The 24469-nt window shown below is 30.7% G+C and overlaps 3 protein-coding genes across 5 annotated transcripts; all 3 read right to left on the minus strand.

The window, feature by feature from the left end:
* Window positions 1–95: 95 nt before the first annotated feature.
* MCCB (3-methylcrotonyl-CoA carboxylase) lies at window positions 96–5315 on the minus strand. Of its 2 annotated transcripts, XM_012211467.4 has the most exons (10): window positions 4940–5311; window positions 4736–4855; window positions 3503–3937; window positions 3097–3187; window positions 2591–2832; window positions 2339–2503; window positions 1312–1386; window positions 990–1121; window positions 474–530; window positions 96–379 (listed from the first exon to the last, which is right to left on the minus strand). In XM_012211467.4, the coding sequence occupies exons 1-10, from the start codon at window positions 5138–5140 to the stop codon at window positions 176–178; spliced, it is 1722 nt and encodes a 573-aa protein (XP_012066857.1). In that variant the 5' UTR covers window positions 5141–5311; the 3' UTR covers window positions 96–175. The 2 variants fall into 2 exon arrangements, with proteins under 2 accessions (XP_012066857.1, XP_089579516.1); XM_089723390.1 differs by lacking the exon at window positions 990–1121 and having other exon boundaries at window positions 4940–5315.
* A 4313-nt stretch (window positions 5316–9628) lies between these two features.
* On the minus strand, window positions 9629–12413 carry LOC105629861 (putative glycosyltransferase At5g20260). The gene is made up of 4 exons (XM_012211508.4): window positions 12137–12413; window positions 11873–12030; window positions 10425–10779; window positions 9629–10349 (listed from the first exon to the last, which is right to left on the minus strand). The coding sequence occupies exons 1-4, from the start codon at window positions 12335–12337 to the stop codon at window positions 9684–9686; spliced, it is 1380 nt and encodes a 459-aa protein (XP_012066898.3). The 5' UTR covers window positions 12338–12413; the 3' UTR covers window positions 9629–9683.
* Window positions 12414–16152: 3739 nt separating this feature from the next.
* Window positions 16153–23413, minus strand: LOC105629825 (eukaryotic translation initiation factor 2 subunit beta). Of its 2 annotated transcripts, XM_089723046.1 has the most exons (11): window positions 23223–23413; window positions 23064–23087; window positions 21091–21137; window positions 20728–20836; window positions 20554–20609; window positions 20394–20448; window positions 20198–20292; window positions 19351–19496; window positions 18836–18978; window positions 18640–18725; window positions 16153–16514 (listed from the first exon to the last, which is right to left on the minus strand). In XM_089723046.1, exons 3-11 carry the CDS (start codon window positions 21130–21132, stop codon window positions 16437–16439), a joined length of 810 nt encoding a protein of 269 aa, XP_089579172.1. In that variant the 5' UTR covers window positions 21133–21137; window positions 23064–23087; window positions 23223–23413; the 3' UTR covers window positions 16153–16436. The 2 variants fall into 2 exon arrangements, with proteins under 2 accessions (XP_089579172.1, XP_012066858.3); XM_012211468.4 differs by lacking the exon at window positions 23064–23087.
* Between the last annotated feature and the right edge of the window lie 1056 nt (window positions 23414–24469).

The following is a 24469-nucleotide window of genomic DNA, read 5'->3' on the forward strand; positions in this document are numbered from 1 at the left end:
TAATTTTTTTGCCAAAAATTCCTGCAATCTTCGTAGAGTGTTATAATACAAGCCAACAATTCAAGAACACATTTTGAAGCAATGAGCAGAAAGCATTTGGCTACAACCGATGCTTTTATTCAACGGAAAAAGAAAAAATTACATTTTCCCTTTGTAATTTTGTTTTGAAGTTGAATTACATTCTAAATACACCATATTTGGTATCTTCTGCAGGATGTTTCTTTGAAGCAGAGATGCAAAAACCTAAGACTTTCCTTGTGTCAGCAGGATCAATGATTCCATCATCCCAGAGCCTTGCCGTGGAATAATAAGAATTCCCTTCTCTCTCATATGCCTCCACGACTTTTGACTTGAATCTTTCCTCTTCTTCCTTTGTCCACTGCAATGCATACACGCATACATACACACATACGATAAGCATTATCAAGATTTGGAATATGGACTCAAAATTTGTTTTGAGAAAGCGAAATCACCTGAATTCCTTGCTTTTTCTTGTTTGCCATTTCTATTTGAGAGAGTACACCAGCAGCCTGTATATTGCCAGTTAAAACAAGAAAATCAGCACTCCACCAATACATTCAGGTGCAAGAATTACAATCCATTTTATACACATTGGATCTGAGAACTGTTCAGAAGGATATAGCCATCAAGGAAGTCTAGGAACACGAACAAAAGAAAAATCCATAAAAGTTTCTCAAATCATTTTCAAACCCTTTTCTTTAGTAATAAACTATTCACTGTGTCGATGATAAACAAAAAGAATCAGGCACCATCCTTGCAGTGTAGCAATTCATTGGGCCAATATTGACAGATGCTGATCTAAAATGTATAAATTCTATACAAAAGAATAGCAAGGCCAAAATTTATGCAGAGTGAAGCTGCATATGAGATTCTTGCATAAACTTAAACTGTTCATTTTGCATTTAATTGTTCATCTAAAGCCAACATAAAATACTGCTAATGGTCAATGAAAAGGAGTGCCGAACTACCTGAGCACCTCCCATCACAGATATTCTAGCATTTGGCCAAAGAAACAAGAAATTGGGACTATATGCACGACCACACATTGCATAGTTTCCAGCACCAAAGCTTCCACCAACAATAACAGTTATCTTGGGAACCTGTACAAACATTGTAATATTAAAATTTTTCTTCCATGTCTTCTTTATTTTACACGTATTGTTATCATGACAAAGAATATAAAATCGCCTCAATTGTATTGGGGTTTGTCTCGCTCAACTGTCAATGCAATTACTCAAAATTGAAGACAAATTGAAATTAAATTTGAAAAAAAAGAGGAAAGAAACTGACCTTTGCACAAGAAACTGCCATTACCATTTTGGCTCCAGATTTTGCTATACCATTTGCCTCAGACCTTGAACCAACCTGCCAAATGAAATTGTGCCATTGTTGCATGCAGTAGCATAGAACAAAATTCGTTTAAGATATTCATGGGTTTAATATCTTAAGAAAAAAAAATGATTTTTCTAAGTAAACAGAAGCAAATATGATGAAACCAAAAGGCAGCCCAAAAAGGTTGAATTAAATTATTTGAAAAAAAACACTATGATGCACGAGAAAATCAAACAACAAATAACTTTCATAAGTCATTTTGCATATGTAACATATGCTAGCTATAGTTCTTATTTTACTCTGCTTGCTAATCTAGAAGAGCATTCATATAAGAACTTCCCAAAAACTATCCCTGAAGATTTCATTAATTTTAATTTTTCATAAAATCATTTGATGAAACAAAAAATGTCAAAACCATGAAAAGGTCAAATTCAATGCTTTTGCGTATCCATTGATAGTACAACTGTGAAGAACAAACAAAGCTCAATTTCTTTACTGGATTTATGCTAAATACTTAGGTCCCCCTGTTTCTTAATTTTTCAGTTAGAGAAAATGAAGTGACCGAAATGAAAGGTATAGTTTAAAACCTCACGGTTTAATTCGAATTTTTGAGTCCATTGATTCTCAATTCAAAATTTCAAGTAAATTAAATATTATATAAAAATTCATGCCTTCAATATTCACTAAAACCCTCAAATTACAGAGCCCATGACTTGATCTTTTGTTCTTTCTTCTGCATTATCTTTTCTTTCCTTTATGTATATTTTTATCATGTAATTATTCAAGACACGAATTCACCCACTCTTGTCCAAGATCACCCATGCTAAACAAACTATTTGGAAAGAAAGTGCTTATAGCTCTATAATGTTAATTAATTCAGTGTTTCCCTTCTAATAATAGCACTAAAATTTATCATAACAGCATATAAAATGAAATCAGAAAATTCCAGTAACAGATTACTGGAGATTAACACTTCTTAACATACCATGAAACCAGTGATATTCTGAAGGAAGAGCAAAGGAATGTTACGTTGAGTACATAGTTCAATGAAATGGGCACCCTTTAGAGCAGATTCATTAAACAATATCCCATTGTTTCCAATAATGCCAACAGGTTGCCCATATATTCTTGCAAAACCTGTCACAAGAGTCTGCAAACACAACAGAAACAAATCATAAATGGATATCTAAGGAAAATTCACGAGACTAGAAGTTCAAATGATTAAAAATATCCTTACAGTTCCATACAATTTCTTGAATTCGTCAAATTCACTACCATCAACAATTCGAGCAATAACTGAGCGAATATCAAAAGCCTGCTTAAGATCTGCAGGTGCAATAGAACGAAGTTCCTTTACATCATATAATGGTTCTTTATAATCAAGACCTAGATTATGCAATCCATTCATCATCCCTTGTTTTCCAGCCATGTGCAAGTTCTTGATGATGTTCCTCCCTAGAGCAAGTCCATGCAATTCATCTACAAGAAGATAAATTCATGCATGTGTCAGTCAAGAAAAAGGAATAGGTTTGTATCATTGTCCACGGAGAGAGAAAGAGAAATATACATAGCATTACATACAACATTCAAATTTCACTTAAAATTAGCAAAAACATTCCGTAAACTGGTACATCATGATAGAATAAATTAAGATTTGTCTTAGCATAGAGCACAAAGAATACACAACCTTAAAAGTTATAACTAGTGCATAAGAGTAGCTAGTAACCAAAGGACCATCAATACCTTGAGCAAAATAGTCTGATACCCCAGATGTCTTGCAATGCAAAGAAGCGCCACCCAAATCTTCTGCAGAGACTTCCTCTCCTGTAGCAGCCTATGATAACTTCCTTTAGATCTAAATTTTAATTTTTAAGAATCTAAATCCTATATTTGGCAAGCGATAATGCTTGTAATGTTGATTACATAGCAAAAATTTCTTTGTAACATTGAACAGAAATTCATGCAATTTAATCACTATTTGTTGCATTATGGCTTACCAAACATAGCATAAAGGTATTCAAACTCCCAGACACATACAAAACATTAGTTAGGATGTACACAGACACATTCACATATTTTTCATGGCTAATGCATAACAATAATAAAAATGAACACTAGTAATTACAGCAACAAGCAATTCAAAACTGACCTTCACAAGTGGTGGTCCAGCTAGAAATATGGTTGCATTGCCTTTGACCATTACACTTTCATCAGCCATAGCAGGAATATAGGCACCACCAGCAGTGCAGGAACCCAAAACAAGTGCAATTTGAGGAATGCCTTCAGCTGACATTACAGCTTGATTGTAAAAAATTCTACCAAAATTATCCTTATCAGGAAAGACCTCTGCCTGCTTTGGGAGAAAAGCACCACCACTGTCAACAAGATATATGCATGGTAATTTGCATTGAGCAGCAATCTCTTGTGCCCTAAGATGTTTCTTCACTGTAATGGGATAATAAGTCCCTCCCTTAACTGTAGGGTCATTTGCAACAAACATACAAAGGCGCCCATGAACAGGACCTATTCCAGTTATTATTCCGGCAGATGGTAAGGCATCTTCATACAGTTTATGGCCTGCAAGCTTAATACATTAAATATACAATAAGAAGCAGAGGCATCATAAATTATGTTGCAGGACGTAAACATAGATCTACTCAATCAAAAGAGAGATTTGCATCGTTATCCATTGCCCAGCTACAAAAACATAATCTTCCCCTCAGCTAGTCAATCTGATGCAAAATCAAGTGCAGTGGTCTCAATGAAATAATTGTGCTTGCCGATCCTCATACCTAGAGAAAAACAGTTAACAGGCACAGGCCCCTAGGTCTTGCACAATGCAGCGAGAAGATACACTTTTCATACCACTCAAACAAAACATCACAACTATAGACTTGCCACGAGAAAAATGAGACAATCAACTCACTATTCCATCCTAAATCATTGCTAAGTGCCTCTGAAAAAGTCAGCAATTAAATAGGTTTGTCATTTGTGATTACAGAAGTTACAAATACAAACAAAATTGAAATTATCATCCATCTAAGTTAAAACTTTAATCAATGTAAATTTGATGAACTGACCAATATCTCAATAACCTTCATTACCTTAAGTTGTGAAAAAGTACAGCCTCCCCATAAATAAAAAACAAGCAATGAAATACAGACGGCTTCCCAAAATGGAAAACCCATCTCAACTAATCCAAATCAAATAAATTTATCAAGTTAAATGTAGATAAATGACTAGTTAATTGAAAATCTCAGGAGATATCATCAAAAATCCCAATTCTAATAGTTACCATTTTTTACTATTCATACATATTTAAGCAAGTCCAATATAAATCCTTGAGATTTCAATAAAAAACAAAAAAAAAAAAAAAAAACACCTGTGAGAGTTCGAAGAACGAAGAACCGGGGTCAATTAGCTTATCAATTCTTTCTCTGGGCAAAAGCTTGTTCCTACTTCTGTTCCTTTTCACTGCCGCCTCTCCTCCTCCTTCCAGAACCTTAAATCAAAACCAGCCCATTTCAATCCTCAAATAGATAAACAGATAAACATAGTTGGTTAATGCACATATTATATAAAATACCTTGCTTATATGGGATTGAAGTTCGGTTATAAGGCTTTCCATGGCTCTAGAGTTGCGGGAAAAGGAATCAGAATTTCGGTCGACGCCATCAGGAAGGACTGATATACAGAAATGCCTTCTCTGTTGGAGAATTTGAGTTGGGTTGGCTCTCCATTGATTTGAAGAGGCTGAAACAGCTTTTCTCGCTAATTTCCTCAACATGTTAGATGAGCTTAGTGCAAATGGATTTGTTTGGTTCCGACAGAGACAGAGTTACATATTACTATTTCCTTCTTGCTAATGACTTGTGTGGAATCCATATCCATTCCATACTTCCTGCTTATCTTGGAATGCGTACCGAATAAAGAAATCTTTAGCCTGTGTTTGGTTGCTAAACTGTGTTTAATTCGCATAAGAATAGTTTCAACCCTGAATAGATGGCAAATTAGGCTTGTGCACGGTTCGGTTCCGAGGGAATTGAATTAAAATCGCACCGATTAAAATCACTATTAAATCAGGGTCACGGTTTTCAACTCTAAATCATAATATTTTTTATTTGGTTCTTATTCTTTATTTTTTAAACTGAAATCAACTGTTTTGGTCTAAAATTGATGGTTTCAATTTGAAACCGTGAATGAAAAAATATTTTCAAAGGAATTCTCAATTTATTTTAAAATAAACTTTAAACTTTTTATTATATATGTTTTGTATTTTTCAATAGTACTATTCATTGTTATTAATTATTCAAGCTACAAAACAAAAAAATAAATAGCCTAAAAAAATTACCTCATTTCAATTTTAAACCGGAATGGAATTGAAATTGAAGTTTCAAAAACCGTCTCAGAAACTTCTTAAAAATAATAAATCTATCTTTTAGAATTAATTCTTTTACTTATTTAATTATTTAAATTAAACATACAAAATAATTGAAAACTATATTTTAATTCTAAAAATAATTGCAATATAATGCTAGGGGTCAGGCTTTTTGTAACCTTTAGCGCCCAAGTGGCACCTAGACCATAATATAGGCCAACCATGGATTCTCCAAGAGAGTCTTAGCATAAAATGTGAATAGAAAAGTTTTAATATGCCTTGTACATAATGGTTCAGCGTGGTGGTACCTATACTGAAATCTTCATCCATTGGAGATGCGCACTATAAGTTTTTGATTCTATAACATCCATAAAGGTCATTTCTTACGAGGAGATGTCATCTTCTCTTGCAATAGTACGATTTCAGCATCTTAGCTCGCTTAAGGCTCAGTCTCGCATATTGGGCCTCGGCGGTGACAGAGTAAAATTTTTTTACTTATTTAATTATTTAAATCAGACTAAAAATAAATGCAATATAATAGTAAAATACTTTGTGTTTTTATTTAAATTAAATCCAAAAGTTATAAGATTAAAATCCTCGGTTGTTATAGTTTTTAACTGAAGAGAAAATTTTTAGCAGATCTCTGTTGTTTATTAATATAAGAAAATTTTTTCCTTTGATTGTTTGTAATTGTAGATTTTCACCGTTTCCTCACACCAAACAATTCGAAACTTACAAGCACATTGCACATCAATAGATTAAATATGTTTTTGAGAAATTGAAGAAAATAAAAGAGTCTGAATGATCAATTATGGAGTTTGAAGCCAAAATAACCAAATCCTAAAAATTAAACACTGTAAGTAGTGATTATAGGAATTTTAAAATCATCAACTATATTAAGATGCAAGGCTAAATCATTAAGAAAAACTTCAAACTTTGCGGATAGTTTTAATTGTACCCTAAATTTAACTCTTTTTTTCTCCTAGTATTTTGAACTTTAATTTTAATTACAATAGCGCCCTAATTTCAAAGTGCATTCAATTTAATGAATAAAATATTATTTTCGTTGGACCTATATAGTCAAGTTAACCAAAAACTCACCTTTCCACATCCTAACTAATAAGCATAGAATATTAGTTTAAGTTTTTGTTTTTTCATTTTTTAAGTATGAAATTTTAGTTAGGGTTTATTGAAATTATACATAAGTTAAATTTCTTATAAAAATAGGTTTTATTCATTACGATATAATTTTATTTTTTGGAAATCATTACTTGTTGTCAATATGATATATACAAATAAAAAATATTTTGTTTTTAAGATGAATATATTATTTTTCTATTTTAATAATTTGAAAATAATATTTTATTCATTAAATTGGGATAATTTAATGAATAAAATATTATTTTTTATTTTAATATTGCATATAATTTGAAATTAGGGTGTGATTATAACTAAAGTTGAAGTTCAGGGTAATAGAAAAAAAAAATTGGATTTATGGTACAATTAAAACTACCTGCAAAGTTTAGAGTTTTTTTAATAATTTAGCCAAAATGTGAATATACAATAATTACACAAGAGAAAAATATTCTATATAGGATTTGGATTTATAATATGTCCTATTATATGAATATAGATAACTGGAGACCTGTTTTAACTATTCTACCAAGAGTTAAAAAGTTGAATTTTTGTAGTTCATCGCTTTTTTCTCTCTTTTCTCTCTAGCCTTTTAACTTCAGTTCTGCTTTGAGGCTACCGCTGGGGATCTAGTTGAATTTTTGTAGTTCATTGCTCTTTTCTCTCTAGCCTTTTAACTCTAGTTCTGTTTTAAGGCTGCCGCTCAACAGTAGCCCCTACTTTCTACTTTTCTTTTCGCTTCACCTCCTTGTGCTTTTAATCTTTTATTTACTCTAATAAACTTAGATCTGTTTTTCATACAATAGATCTGTCCTTTTTTTGTTTTGTTATTATTATTTGTCTCCATATTTGGAGTTTTTTTTTTTTTTGTTCCTTCTTTGTGAATGTTTATTGTTAATTAAAATAATATGATATTTAATTTTATTTGGTTGGAAACTTTAGAATTTGATTTGTACGTGTAGATCTTCAATCAATGGAATCTGTAGTGCAGCCTATTCCTCCATTGCTGCTATTGACGCATAATAGCGTGAACTCATATATGTTCGTCACATGTTGCAAATTCTTGTAAAAAAAATCAAGGTATAGAAATCCAGAAGAGTTATTATTTTGCCGTCCAAATCAATTAACGGACTAATAGCTGCTATAAAGATTTATATCTTTTATCAATATCAAATCCAAGCAGAAAGATCTAATATTATAATTTTTTAAATTTTAGTTTTATTGTTGAAAAGAATATGAATTTTTTTTATTTGTTAAAAGATCAGCGAACTCTATTAGTTATTAATAATAAAGTTTTATGTTTGATCTATATAAGTATTTGTAATTCTTAATAATATTATTAATGAATTATATTTAAAAAAAAACTATCCTCCCAAGAATTAATTAGTCCATGATTATAAACAAATAAAGTTGTTAACAAAATATAAGAAATTAAATTTCAACCGTAATATTTCCGTTGGAATGGAAACATAAACGCTAGAAAAAAATGAAATCAAAAGAGCAATAAATAAATAAAAAAGCTAGCTGGAATTTTAAAAAATTAAAATACAAAATTAAATAATTGTAATACTGACAAATCTACTTTTAGTATTTATACACTTATAATACTCCCATAAATCAAACCACTATTTGTAATTGTAGAATACTCTTATACACCAAGCTAATATAAATAGTTTAGTGTATGGTGGTCTCGTACGTGGAGAGTAGAAAAGTATTTCATATTCTCTTCACCATCATCATTGTAAGAAGGCGATGTAAAATAGAAAGAATTAACAATTTCATCACTCTCTGAATTTTTACATTTTTGTCATTAGTTTTCAATAAAAAAAATGAAAATGCCGGCGTGTGTATATATATGTACAATAATTGATAAAAATAATTTTAACTTCTCAAGAATTAGGTATGAGTGATTATGTTTTAATAATTATTCATATTATTAAAAATTGTAATTTTTCCTTGCAGTTTAAAAGAAGTATAACATATTTTAATTTTGGTCACATCAATATATTTTTAAAAAATAGGGGCTAAAATAATTATTTATACCAAGAACTAAATAATAATTTACCATACAAAATAACTAATAACAGCAGTAATTACTAAAGAGTAAAACTAATCTAAAATTAATCAATTCTCTTTTTCATTCAATCAATAAAATATACTCCATCTGTTCATTTTGTTTGCTTGTTAGATTTCTAAATTTAGATATGTAAATAATTATTTTTTCTATAATAATTTTTATGATTGTTCATTAAACGAAATACTTTTTTTAATATCTTAATAGGTTAAGAATAAAAAATGACATAATAACTTTTATTGACTAAATTCTTAATATGCATATTTATTAAATCATGCAAACAAAATAAGACGAGAAAGTACATTAAAAGGTTTTCGCCCATACACCTAATCGATTGAAAAAAAGTTTTTTCAAAGAAACCTTATATCTTAAATATGTTGAAAAAAAAAAAAAAAAAAACCAATAGCTTAAGCCAGTAGGACAAGAAACTAAAACGAGTCTAACTTGAAAAGCAAGGAGGAAGTTTGCTAATCAATAGCTTAATGTCTATATATTTATAGAATGAAGTTTTTACCCAGCCAATATTGAAATAAGCTCCTACAGACAAATGGTTAAATATTTAATTTAAAAAAAAAAATACAATATGTACATATTTTTCATCACTTTCTTTTTATTTTCTGAAAACCCTAAAAATAAATTTTAGTTGTTATGCAAAATATATAATATAAAAAATAACCTCACAGAATAAATATTAAAAAAATGAATTTTAATTCAAAGTTCAAATAGAGTCTAAGTAATCAACAATTAATTTGAAAGTCTCAAATTAAGTCGCCTTAACCATATTGAGTGGAGAAGCATATGCATCATATCATATGGCTTCATTGGCTTGTTGAGCATAAAATGCCTCCTAACTTGCATAACTCTTTCTTGCAACATTAGATATCTTCTTTCCGATATTTCTTTCAAAATTATTTTAATTTCCGGTATCCTTTTGGCCGGAATATGCACGGAAAATTTGCTCCAGTCAAGAACATCGCTAAATGGTAGTGAATAGTTTTCAGAAATAATAACAGGAACACATCCAAGTTGAATTGCTGCTACCACTCTAGGACTTGCTACTTCATACCCACTTGGACATAGACAAAACTTACTTGAACCCATCAGTTTAAAGTAATCATTTTTCTTCCCATCAAGATACTCATGAACTTGAACCTCATTGTCCTTTTCTTTCCAATACTCTAACATAACCTTTCTGATGTAGCCATGGCAGCCACCAGCGAAGAATGCCAGAATTGTACGGTTACTTGGAGGAAGGCCTACAAGAGGAGGGCCAAGCTTGCCTCTTGGTATTTTGATTTCTGGTAGAGAGACATCTCTTTGAGGTCGAAAACTTTCAGAATTGTTGGCATTACATAGTACTCTAATGAAGTTCTTGAACAGTTCAGGATTTTTTATTGAGATTTCTGGTGCCTGAGATTTCAAAATCAAGTTATTATCATTAACTTATGGGTTCAGTTATTGCATTAAAGGAAGAATTTGACTCACCCAATCATGGCAAGAGACGAAGAAATGGTCGCCTCCATTGCTTCTATTCCAATAAGGGTATTTGTCAGCTACAACGCTAATATAATCGACGGCCACCCGTTGTAGCTCGTCACGGGAGAAGGTGACAAGAGGCCTGTACACGAAGGAGATGATATTGGAGATGCTAATGGGGATTAAAAACATGTGTGCCTCGTCAGGATGGCGAGCAATGAAGTGGTTGTTACCAATCTCCATCTCATGAATGAATTGCCCTTCAATGCCATAGATATCGACTGCTGGTCCTCCGTGAAATATTGGTGGCTCCCCTTCCTTGTAAACCCATATCTTGAATCTCTTCTCCATCTCTATATGACTCCTGCATAAAAAAAGGACATGATGATGATGGTGGTGGTGATACGAAACTCTACATATGGAAAGAAACTATGATTTATATCTAATGGCATTGTAGCTGATTGTAACCAGCTCCTTAGTGAACTTTTGCTGTGTTCTGTGGTTTTTGTTAGACGGTCAGGTTGTCCACTTGTTAGCAATAAATTCCTAATCTGTGTCTAGTTTAAAGAAATGGGGTACTGTCCGTTAGTTTTGTTCGATGATTTAAGTTAATGAAATTTAATGTTTTACTTTAAAAAAATAGTGAATTTTCCAAATACTACAAATATAATAATAATTTAGCTCAAAACTTAGGGATTAATTTTTTTTTTAGAAGAGATTAAATAGTTAACCACTCAAATATATATATATATATATATATATATATATATATATATATATATATATATATATATATATATATATATATATATATATAAAAGAAAGTGATAAACCTGTTTATTAATAAAATATATATAATGAGTGATGAAAAATAATAATTTATTAGTATATTAAAAATAGGTTACCATAAAAGAATAGTATTTTTATATTTAATTATTTCTTAATATTGTCAAACTGCAAAAATATTATTTTTCTGTCAAAAAGATATTCTAATATTCGAGATAATAACAGCTAATTAATTCAAATTTTAAAAATTTAATCCTATTAATTAATTTGAAAACCAAACTTTTTTTATCAGCAAATAAATGTTTTATTAATTTTCATCATATTAAGGGAAAACTTAATATTCAAAACCTCATATTATAATAGTAAAAATAAAAACTCCAAAATCTGTAAATATTTTGCAGCTTTGTTCTAGGCTTCTTAGAATGTATCTTTTGAGAAAAGAAAATTTCAACTTCGAAGCATTAAAAAAAACAAAGAATTCTAAAACAGTTAATCCTTCAACAAGATTACAAAGAGCAGGAATTTAGTTTAGAAGGAGTTCGAAAGAGATTTCTCAAAGTTGTAATTATCCTAAGAAAGACCAAACGTAGAATAAATAATAATATCAAAAAGAGATTAAACACTATAATTTCATTTACATATCAAAACTTAACTGATGAAAAGCACTTAACTGATGAAAAGCGTAAGAGTTTCTGTAAACGACTCCTCTTGGAATGTAATTCTCCTCCCTAAACGACGAGTAGTTTCGCTTTTCAACAGCTTGACGAATTGCTGCTCTTGCTCTAGCCAAACCATTTTCAAGATTCTCCAAACTTCCCTTCTTATTCTTCTGCATACAAAATATATTACACCCACTTAATTTACTAACCAAAAACTAAAGTATGACATTGTTGAAACTGAAAAGCATGAATGAAAATTAGGGTTACAGTAATTACAGCGTTGTTAAGAGGTAGACTTGGATTTGGTGAAGGAAAAGATTGCTGGGTTTGATTAAACGAAGCAAAAGGTAGATGAAGAGACGATAAAAAGTTGGAGAGGTTATAGTTTATGATATTGTTCTTTTTCATGGAAGAAACCAAAAAGATACAGAGAGCAGTTAGAAGTATTAGATGGATGTGAGAAGATTTTGTTGCCATGGATATTGCTTAACACTTTCATTACAAATATATGTATATATATCAAAGAAATTGAGTTCTAACTATGGTGAAATAGGTGGTCATGTGTTACAGACTGGGAATCTTTTTTATCACTGACTTAAATAAGGTTCAAAATTCTAATTTCAAAAACCAGTTAATCCTCTTTTCTTTTGGATCTTTATCCAAATAAAAGGGAAAAAAAAATTCTGACATGAAATCATCAATTGATAATCAGCAAACTAATATTGTTATAGTAACTTTAAGCCATGCTACTAAGTAATTATGTATTTGATTTATATTTGGATTGCATTAATTTATTAGAAATAATTACTATTAATTTTTTTTTTCAAATTAATATATTATGTGTTCAGTTATTTATAACGCACTGGGTTTTATGTATATATTTGTGATTTAATTTTCTTTTATGTCTAATATATTACAAAAATAAAACAATAATTTGAGATCAATTTAATAAAAAATAAAATAAATATATTAGAAAATTTAATTAAATCAAGATGATTCACAAAAGAAAATTATAAGTACAAATTATATCAAAATCTAATATAAAATTCTTTACGTTTGTCTAAATCTTTATGTTAATATTAATATAATTGCACAAATAAGATATTACATATAATATTAACTTGTGTATGTATACAATATTTTGTTTAATAAATTCTAATTAAAGTAATTTTCTTGCTACGATCTACTAACCTTATAATTATAATTATAATCTTTTGTAAAATAATTATTTTATTTTATTTATTAGTCAATAGAATTAAAATTAAAATTGAAAATCAATATAATCAATCAAATTTGAACTATCTTTGTTTTTTCAACCAATGAAATTAAAAGCCTTAAAAATTATTTTGTGAATCCATAGGTTTAATAGTGGTATTTTTGCCAATTCCAATATTCTCCACTAATTTCACCTTTATATGTACTAATTTTTTATGACATACACCGCACGTTATCATTACTCATTTACTATTGTTTTGTGTAATATTAAGTATTGGTTATAATTTTCTTCTTATATTATTTAGATTTTATAATGTTAAAATATAATTTTATATTGATATTAATGTGAATACAATAGCTAATTAATAATTATAGTCAAAATATTATATTTATATACAGTTCAGTTTAATTTTTTAAATAGAATTGTAATATTAATACAAATCTACGAATCAATAAATAAAAAATTGATTTATTATTTATTATTTTAATATACTAAATAAATAAATAATTGATTAAACATATAAATAATTGATTAAATTTCTTTATAATAATATTTAATAGTTATGTATTTATTAGTAATTATAAATAAAATCATGATATAAAATATTCATATGAAAAATACAATTTACTAAAAAAAATTTTTAGATTAATAGCCTAAATATATATAAATAGAAAAAACATCATTGATTAAGACTTTAATTAACTATATAAATCCTTAATAAAAAGTTTTAGCAAATATATGAGTTATCAGTTGTATTAAAGTCTTTTCAAAAGAATGGGCCTCTGCAGAACCCGAATTCAAATTAGTCAACTGTGCCAGATACCGGGTGGTTTAAACTAAAAAATCCTTCCAAAATGATATGAAATTGAAAATTTATTATTAATAGAAATAAATTTGTTTAAACAACCATTAGTCTGTTATATATAACTAGTTCAAATGAATAATATTAACAAAAAAAAAAAAAAAAGCTTGTTTCTATTTTTTACAATGATTAAAAAATATATAGTTAGATATTTTGTTAAGAAAAAATTAGTTCCATTGCTTAAACCACTTTAGAAATGGGTATTCTAAGTTTAGGGGAAAAAAAAAACGTTGCTAAACTATATTTTTTCTGTGATTTTTTAACTTTGTACATTTTGAAATTTTGATAATTAGATTATTAGCTAGTCCTTAAATATTATATTTCTCATATATGGCAGAAACAATTATATATGATATATCTAATAGCTAGTTAACCAAAAATTTTTCAGGGCATCCATTTTCTTTGCTTTTTTATAATAATAAATTTATTATTAAAATATGGAAAAACTAAATTTAGAAGGTTAAAGACTAATCTAAGGTCATCAAATTTTAGAGGGCTTCCATTTTTATAGTAATTACAACAAATATCCTTAAAATAGGGCATTAATTTGAATGGCTTATATTTGTTGCCATATTAGAGCATCTCCAATGCAACTGTTGATTGAGTTAATTTATTTGCCACGTTTGAAAATTAGAAGTTAAAAACCTCTCAATCTGATGTGTCAAAAAGAAAAAGTGATTGTCTATTAGGTTCTCTATTTTTAGAGAGTCTGTTAAACGGCGTAACTCAGCTTTTTATTCTTTTTTTCTATTTATTCATTTTTTTCTTAATTTTTTATTTTCCTTTATACCTTTCTTTATTTGCACTCAAACTTCTTGTAACGCTGAAACTAGTTTCTTCTTCGTATATTGAAAAACCATTTTTAACATGTAACATCTATAAATACACATTCAGCTACATCACCATCTATAACTTCTATTTATTAAAACACATCAGCCACAATTCATAGTTGCATCGGAGATGCTCTTAGCATTACATAGTTGGTGCATACTAAACCACAAAATTTTTTACTAATTTGACAAGTCAAAAAGATGATATTTTGTTTAATAGCTCATTATATTATTTCGGCTAATTAGACTTTCCGATCAATAAAAAACAAGTGCAATTAAATTTGAGACCAGCTAAAGAACTAACTGAGGCTAAAAGTTTGGGATTCGAAAACCAGGCACCAGAGATGATAAAAATCCAATTCTGACAAACGTGAAGAGAAATTAAATTTGAGACCAGCTAGAACAAGTGCAATTTTTGTTGGATCTCAACTATTTTAATTCTGATGGACACATAAGCTCTGCATTTTTCAGTCATCAAATGAGTAGAAGAAAATGTCTATGGTTAAAGTTAAGGTCACGATTTACGTAATCATCAATTTCCCCAATTCCATTGCAATTTGGGTTAAATTGAAACCTTTCGTAGAGTATTGTACCTCCTTTGCCATGGACCTTCATTAACCTCTTCATCATTATTAAAGTCGGAATCAATAGGAGAATCATCTTCTTCCTCATCCTCTGTCTTCTAGGGTTTCAAAATAATTGGTTATCTGCTCCCTAATAAAGGTTGACCGGTTAAACAAATCAACACCAAAATCTTCCTCTAATTCACGGATAACACTACCAACCGTACTTCTACTGATATCGGATTCCTAAAAAAGATTTGATTCCATCATCGTTTTTGCTTTCGGTATCAAACATCGATGGATGGTTTCGTTTTTATATTTATTTTTTGAAAAGAGACCTTATAACGAATTAAAGAAAAAAGAGATGAAGAGAACAGAAGAATTAGAGGACAGACAACCAGATTTGGAAGAAAAAAGAGAGACGGAGAGAAGAGAAATTGGATTGAGAAGCTTTAGTCGATAGGATTAATTGCTCTAATAACACTTGTTAGAAACCTGCCTAACTCAAGAGTGTTTGGGTAGATAGAAAATAGGGAAAAGAGAGGGAAAGGGAAGAAAGAGATAGAAATAGAAAGACATCAAAAAGAGAAATATAAGAGGAATCCAGTTACAGCTACCACATATCAATCCTAACATTATATTACTAAACATATAAAAATTTTCATATAAAATTTAGCTGTCTACATTTAAAATTTTCATACAAAAGACTCACTGATTGGATATTTCATACACAATTTGACACTGAAAATGACCTATAAATATTAACGAATCCAACAGATGTAGAAAGCATATCATGGACAAAAATATCTACCAAGAATACCTGGAGTAACATTGAGCCAATTGCATATATTATTGCAGTAGAGATAATGATCAATAAACCAAAATCAATACTGTTTCCTTCAAGACATTAAATGCCAGTAGAATTGTAACTCGAGACAAAGTATTGTTTAACTTTGGTAAACATCAAAGTGAACAGTAAAGAGTAAAGAGTAGGTACGGTAAAACAAGGTCCAAAACTTCTCATCTGCACAGCTCACCTTTGAAAGGTTCATGTCCCAGTATATTTCTACTGGTAACATATGCAACAAACTTAGCTTTAGAAGACTCAAGTCCCTGCATTTCTGCGGCCAACACGAGCAACAAAACCAGCTTTGATGGGGGCAACTGATCGTCCAGAACCACACTGCACAAGCATAACAAGATCAGAAAAGAGGGTTACAGCAAAATGAAAACTATAAGAAATTACAACGAATGGATCAAAAGAGAAGCAATTAAAAGAAAAATGTCCGTTTTCTTTTGTTCGCTTACATTCTTCTGCTCCACAATGAATGGATATACAACAAGAACCAGGAGAGCAGAAATCCATTTAGAAAAACAATATATACACAATGAAACCTCTAGCCTAAGCAATAATGGATCCAGAAAATGTGGTCAACGGGGAAACAAAGCATATATACATTCACATACACATTAAGTTGAACAATGCACATAGATTCAACAAATAAACGTAATGATAGGAACATTAATAATATTCAAAAACATTGATAACAATCTAGTGGTATGCTGTATGCATGAAAAAATTTACATTTAAAATAAATAAATAGATCAAGCCAATTGGTTAACTATATTTCTTCTCTATTTCACTAACATGGTAACAAAACCAAAATAGATTTTATATTTTAGCTGAAATTAAGTATACTTAATAAATAGCTTAAAACAGTAAATGGACTGTGGCATCAACACTATGCAATGGAGACAAAATTACTTAATTTACTGGCAGCAACTTTACAATCCTCCTCAAGTGGGGACACTCCCGCCCTTGCATTTCGCAATTACCCCAGCTAATGTTAGTGTCATATTTTTCACATCAAGGTGAATGCTGTGATACAAATGCAGGGCAAAGTGTGTCAAGAGTAAATTAGTGGCATGTGTCTACAGGCAACCAACCTTCACCAGGTTACCATCAGAAGAATGAGAAAAAGAAGGCCTCAGAACGCTACTCAATAACAGTAACAGGCTAAACAATCTCACAATGTAGGCAATATTAAGATTATAATAGGTCTCCTCTAAACAAAATTCAGCAAATGGCAATTATAGATGCATTATCAAGGTAATAACAATTAGAATAATAGCACGTCCCAAAATCAATATCATATGAAACAAATAATGACAATATTAATTAAGTATTAAGGCCTCAGAGTCAGATGTATATGTCTCGGTCATGAATTAGACAATCTGACAATCTAGGCAAATAATTAATCATCATAGGGCAATTAACCTTTTCCAAATCATGCAAGTTAACCATGCAAAATAAGAAGAATAAGAATTAGCTACAAAGCGACCTCAGAACTACTCAACATATCAGTCATGGGCTAAAGCCTAAATGATATGACAATGTATCTTAGGATATTACTAGGCTCCTCAAGATAAGTTGCCAAATGAAAATTTTAGATGCAATATCATAGTCGTAATAGGGGAAAAAGACAAATCAGAAAATAGCAGTTTCTAAATCAATATCCGAGGCACAAAGATAACAATAATATTAATAAGGCCTCAGACTTATATGTCTCAGTCATGAATTAGACAATCTGACAATTTAGGCAAAATAATTAATCATCACAGGCCACATTGAAAATTTTCAAATCAATATCATCAGGTTACCATGCATAGAAGAAGAAGAAAAAGAAGCAAGCAAGCAAAAGCCTCAGAAGTCAGAACTTATCAACACATCAGGCTAAACAATCTGACAATGTAGGCAAATCTTAAAAGCATCTTAGGCCACCTAAAGACAAGATTTGGCAAATGACAATTTTTAGATACCTTTTCAAAGTAATAACAGAAAAATTGAAATCCCAATATAACACTTCCCAAATCAATATCATAAAGTAAAAAAAAAAACAACAATATTAACAAGGCCTCAGAGGTATATATCTCAGTCATGAATTAGACAATATTACAATGTAGGACACATCAAAATTTTGCAAATGATTATATAAAAATCATCTAGGATAATTAGAATGAATATTTATAACATCATACATATTGCATACCACACAACAAAATCATCATTTCATCACCAAGATTCTTTTAACCCATGGTGGATGCAATACACAAAATGCAAAAACACAAATGTGTTGTTATGATAGTATAATTGCCAAGCCTTCTCATAGACTACTCAACATGTATAGACTTCAGCAAGACTACAACAAATACATCGCATTCTGCAAGACTACTACGAATAGAGTGCCATGATGTATCTCAGGAGAAGAAAAGAGATGAGAAAGAGATAAGAATGTATGAACTGTTACCTTTTCACATCTGAGAAAAAATAGACGATTCTCCTTCGAAAGTATAGTGTCTGGACTTTTGCAACCAAGGCAAATGACATATTCATCTGAAAATCAGAGATCACATTGCTCAGGTGACGAATATAAGCTGCCCATCTAAACAATCATTAGTTCACAGCTCTGATGCCAGTCATTGAAAAATATAAAGTGTACTTACTAATATATCTACGCAGGATCCCCTCAAAATTCTTGGGAGCAAATCTGCCCTTCACAACTAATCTTTGCTGTCCATCAAGAGATCCACTTGTTCCCAACTCAGCAAGTAAGAAGGTCATGACATGGTCTGGCTGCCGATGCATTCTGAAATTGCACACCAATGAAAGATATCAATGTTTAAATCTCAACGAATGGAAAAATACAACAATTAATGTATACATCTCGATGCAAGAATCTAATTTTCAAAACAATTAAACAGCACCAACCAAAACATTCTGACTTTGAGAAACAGCAATTAGATGTTATTAAGATGTTGACTAGGACTAAAGATAATTGCAGCTGATGAAAAATGGCATCCCTTGGTAAATGCCATCTTGTCTAATATATGGAGTACAAAATTTCATACGAATAAGTAAAAACATTATATATTTTCAATGTTGAGTAACACATGAATCAAAACATGCCATTTGGTCCAGACATGCCAAAAGGCTCAAAAGGAGAGCTATATATACATACGTCTTGCAGAGATCCATGAAATTCACAAAAACAGTCTTCTTAGTACCCTCACGAAGAACTTGTGGAGGCCTCATCACAGTTCTACGTCTATCTCCAGCAAGTTCAGGATTGTTCTCACGCAAAATGTTGAAGACCCTACCAAGAAGCTGCCCATGTCACATTTGAAAAGAAAAGAATATGTCAGCTGCAACTACAAGAACTATAGATAAGAACAAGGACCCAAAAAAATCCACCAGGCAAAGAAGAGGAGAGCTCAAATAAAACATGAACAAAGATGAGAGAATCACAGTAACTACTTAGAAAGGGAAATCCTATGCGATAATATCTGGAACAAAAAAAAAAAAAAAGAAACAAAGAGCAGAAATGAGCTCAAACAATTTACAGAGTCCAAAAGCACTAAGAAGCACCCTTGGTTTGCTATCCCAACCCAAATCTTAATCAAATGGCTAATGTGTCCCACTGCCCAAGGATTCCCATATCCCATGCATTATGAAGAGTTAGATATAAAGTCTCCCTTTGCACAGGAAACAAGTTATTCAACGTTTGAACCTGATATTTCCACATAAAGAGGAAGCAACCTTATTGCCTTACCAAGGCTCACCTTATGCAAATGGCTAATGTGTATATTACTAAAATTTTGAAGCATATTTTTGCAACGTCTATTAAATATTTCTTGTCTGATACATGCACATGCACACATATAATGCTTACAATGTCTATACTACACTACAATCAACTAATTTGATGCACATTATACCTATAACAGACAATACCATAGCAGAGAATTAATACAAAATTTTTATATCAATCAAAAAGGAAAATAATTCCATTCAAATGGATATTATACCTCCTCATATTCATAATCACGGTCACTCCCTTCCCATGGATAAAGCTGTTGTTGTTGCTCAAGTCCTTCTCCTTCTTCATCTTGTACCACATGATCTAAACAAGGAAGAAACCATGACGCTTAGATTCAATAAAACAAATGAATTAAGCAAGACACATATTCATAATCGGTAAATTTTAAGCATGTGACTTCTTGCCATCCAAATCTTCTCCTCCATCCACACTTTCTTCATTCAAAATACTGGCATCTACCTGCAATATAAAGTCAAGTTAACATGTCCATTGCTGCTGAGGATAAAAATACACATACAGTATACTTAAGGCCAATAATCCAATATTAAGAATAAACAAAGTTACTGGCTTCTTCTTCTTCTTTTTCAAACCAGTGAAAGTACTCTCGAGCCCTTCAGAGACTGCAATAAAAGAAAAATAATAATAAGTGCCTGGAAAAATGTAATTCATGTACTTTTATGCAAAGTTTTTCAGGAAATAAACAGCATCCAATAAGTACAGATTGTTTATTTTAGGTACCCGATAGTGATTCAGTTTTCTCAGTAAGCTTGTCCACGGAATCATCTGCACTATCCTGTGCAACAGGTTTCTTCTTCTTCTTCTTTTTGGTAGGATCAAAGGGGGCAAGCTGCAACAAGGAGATGCAATGAGACTGAAGTAGTACAGGGATAATACAATTAGGCTTTGTTTGGTGTATGCCATAATGAAAAATGATAAAATGCATGAATCGCATTTTAGTTCAACATTTGTAATCTATTCGTTTCATTGCATAAACAAGCACCTCAAAGCATACATAAGTTCAACTTTCTTATAGCTTTATATGGTCTTTTACAAATCAAAGCATAATCAAAGTCTAACAACAACCAACAGTAAAGGGCTTACTTCTGCCACCTCGTCCTTCACATTATTGGAATCATCTGTCATTATTACTACAAAACAAGTAAAATCCAAGAAATTAGCAGCAATTAAAATCACACATCAGAAAGCCACAAGCAGAACACCTAAACATCCCATGAAGAACAGCATCCAAATGAAAATCAAGCATAAAAGGAAATGCTAATGAACCACTGACACAGAATAGGCATCCATACTGTAGAAAGCAAATGCAGAGAAAAAGATACAATCAGTAAATACCTTTGATTTTAATATCTTTTCATTTTTTTTCTTAAAAAAATAAAAGCAAAAGTCAACTGATGAATATAATTAGGACTGTAAACAAACAAATGTCAACTATTGATTATATATTATATTTGAAATTGGCCATAACATTGTAAAAGTATTGTACCATTGCATGTAACCAGCAAATGTGATTGATACCAATAACCTTGCTAAAATGAAAACACAATTATTTAGAGACATCGATGGCCGAAGAAATGTGAAGAAACGAAGAATTTCAATGCGATATAGATAATGCAGATAAGTTGAAAAAAGTTAATAGAATACAAATAAAGAAATGTCCAAAAACCCAAACTCAATGAAAATATCATCAAAGCAAATTAAATTGCTTTTTCATTCAAAATAACATCTTTCATTAAAATACATAAAACAGAATCAGGGCAAAGTCTGCTAAGTTTAAAGCATGAATTGAACAATCAATAAGCTAAAAGAGCAAATTGAAATGAAATTTCGAAAGAACTAACAAGATAAACAATTGATAAGAAAACTGCTGCTCACTCTTCTCAAATTTTCTTGTCAGTTTTTCTTCAACAATTTCTTGGGAAAAAAAAAAAGAATTTATTGAAGGGTAGTGTAATTGTGTGTGTGTGTGTGTGTGTGTGTGTGTGTGTGTGTATACATATTATTGGATATAAATATCTTGTATTTCTAATGTATCAATTATATAATTTTGAAAAATAATTACAATGGTAACAAAAATATTGGTATCATAAAATTTACAATGATAATGAGAAAAATTAAAAGAAAAAATGTTGTAGTTAAAAGTTAACTCTTTTTTTTTTTTTTTTTCTTTGAATGAATGAATCTAAAAAGTTTTTTTTTAAGCTTTCAAACTTATAAAGTGTGGAACAATTAGTCTATGACAGAAAGATGTGAATTTTTCCTGAAATGAACCATAACTAAAAATGAAAGTTTGTTCCTTCTCAGACAAAACTTTTGTGACTTTTGGGTTTGCATAAACTCTCAAAGAGACAACCATGAATCCTACACTGCTAAAGCATAAAGGAAATACTTCTCAAAGAGACAACCATAAATCCTACACTGCTAAAGCACAAAGGAAATTTTTCTCACAGAGACAACCAGGGAACAAGCTATCATCTTAGTGTATTCACTACTTTCCGTATGGTGGTCTTGAATTCAAATGCATTCTCTTCCAACAATCAAAAATAGGAAACAATATCCAATGAAAATGACTTCTATAACTCTTTCAATTCTCGTAGTGTGAAACTTCACTACCATAAAGAAAATATGAACATTCTCTTTTTATCAAGTAAAAAGGAAGAAAAAAACGAAAAAGGGAAGAAGGAGAAAATTTTTTGCGTTCTCTAACAAGATGTTGCCATTTTTTTGGGAATTAAGAACCAGAAAACAAATATTTTAATTTTCTATAGGCATTTATAGAGCCATCCGAATCTATAAAACAAAATTTTAAAATTACAGAACTCGCTTGTGAAACTAAGACCCAATTTTTTAGCATAAATTTTACACTTCTCCTGTCCATGCCTGCCAATGCAGACATAAAGAAAATGGTAAATACTTCATAAACACAAATTACAGAAATCGCTTATATTTCCCATTTAAGCCTGTTAATCGAATGGGAAATTTTGATTATGAACTCCACCATAGAAGAAACAAAGATTCAATAATAAGAAATTAGACATTATAGCAAACTTTATTACTCCAACGTCCAGGACCTTCCTCAGCTGCATCAAAAAAATGCACGGGAGACACCACAAGATTTTAATTGAATAGCAAGGAATTATAGAATTTCGAAATAATAAATAAACCCTAAAATTTATAGTAAAAAAAATGGCATTGATCCTTGACATTGACATTACCTATTGTTGCGAGTTGCGAGTTGCGAGTTGCGAGCGTCGCGAGCCACAGAGGAGATTGCCGCTAGTGGAGCTGACCGGTCGTTGACAAGATCGCTGCTGTTGGAGATTGCCGCTTGTCGAGTGGGGGTTGTCGGATACAATTTTTGGTTAAAGGGCAGGAATGAGAGCGGCGCCGAATTGAGGAAGAAAGAAAGCTTTGGATTGGATTAATTGAGTTTTGTCTCAAAACCCTGCGTTAAAACGATGCCGTTCTGAGGAGGGAGGATTAATTTTTTTTCTCTTAATATTTTGTATTACTTTTATATTTTTATTATTGAAAATTTACTAGTTATTAAAAATATTTAATATTAATCCAAAATAGTTTGATTTAGTAGGGGTTGAACTAGGCATGGCCGGTTCAATGAACTGCTGGTTTCGGTTCATTGAACTGCCGGTTCGAGATGTTTAAAATTTTGAATCGGAACCGACCCTTGAACCTCCGGTTTCGGTCCGGTTCCGGCACGGTTCAACGCGGTTCCGGCGAACCGACGGTTGAAATTACGGTCCGATTCGGTTCCGGCATTACGCAAATTTTTAAAAAAATAATAAAATTTTGATTCCGAATTCATGAATAAATAATAATTTTAAAATGTTTAAATTTTATTAACTAAATAAATTATTATAAAATTTTAAAACAAAAACTTCTATTAATTTAGAATTATTATTACATTAAATTTACAAATTTTGCTAACTCACTAATATAGAAAATTATAATTTTTTTATTTTGGGCTTGAATTAAATTAAAATTGAAAAATTTTAATTTAATTGCCTACATATCCTCTTGAAAATTAGAGAAAATCAAAGCCCACATAGTTCTTTTTTTTTATTACATTGGAAAATTACCTCCCAATTATTATAATTAATTTTAGTCATCGGTGCCATTAGTCCCCGTTAATGAGTCGGACTCATCATCGTCGCTTGAATTTTGCTGGTCTTCAGTTCTCAACGCCGCTCTAGTTCAATCGTCAACACACTCTTGCATTTCCACATTATTTGGCGTTAATCTTGACCGTGCTGGATCTAAAATTTGTCCACCCGCACTAAAAGCTTGTTCCACTGCAACAGCAAGAATATCTTTTACAATTGAAGCTAAGACTGGAAAGCGATTTGCATGCTTTTTCCTCCAACCCAAAATATCAAATTTTGTTGGGTCTTTATCCGCATCATCACCTAAAAACTCAAAATCTGTGCTAATATATGTCTCAATT

The sequence above is a fragment of the Jatropha curcas genome, chromosome 6, assembly GCF_041381405.1.
Source record: "Jatropha curcas cultivar XTBG-Jc1 chromosome 6, XTBG_Jcur_1.0, whole genome shotgun sequence".
NCBI lineage: Eukaryota > Viridiplantae > Streptophyta > Magnoliopsida > Malpighiales > Euphorbiaceae > Jatropha > Jatropha curcas.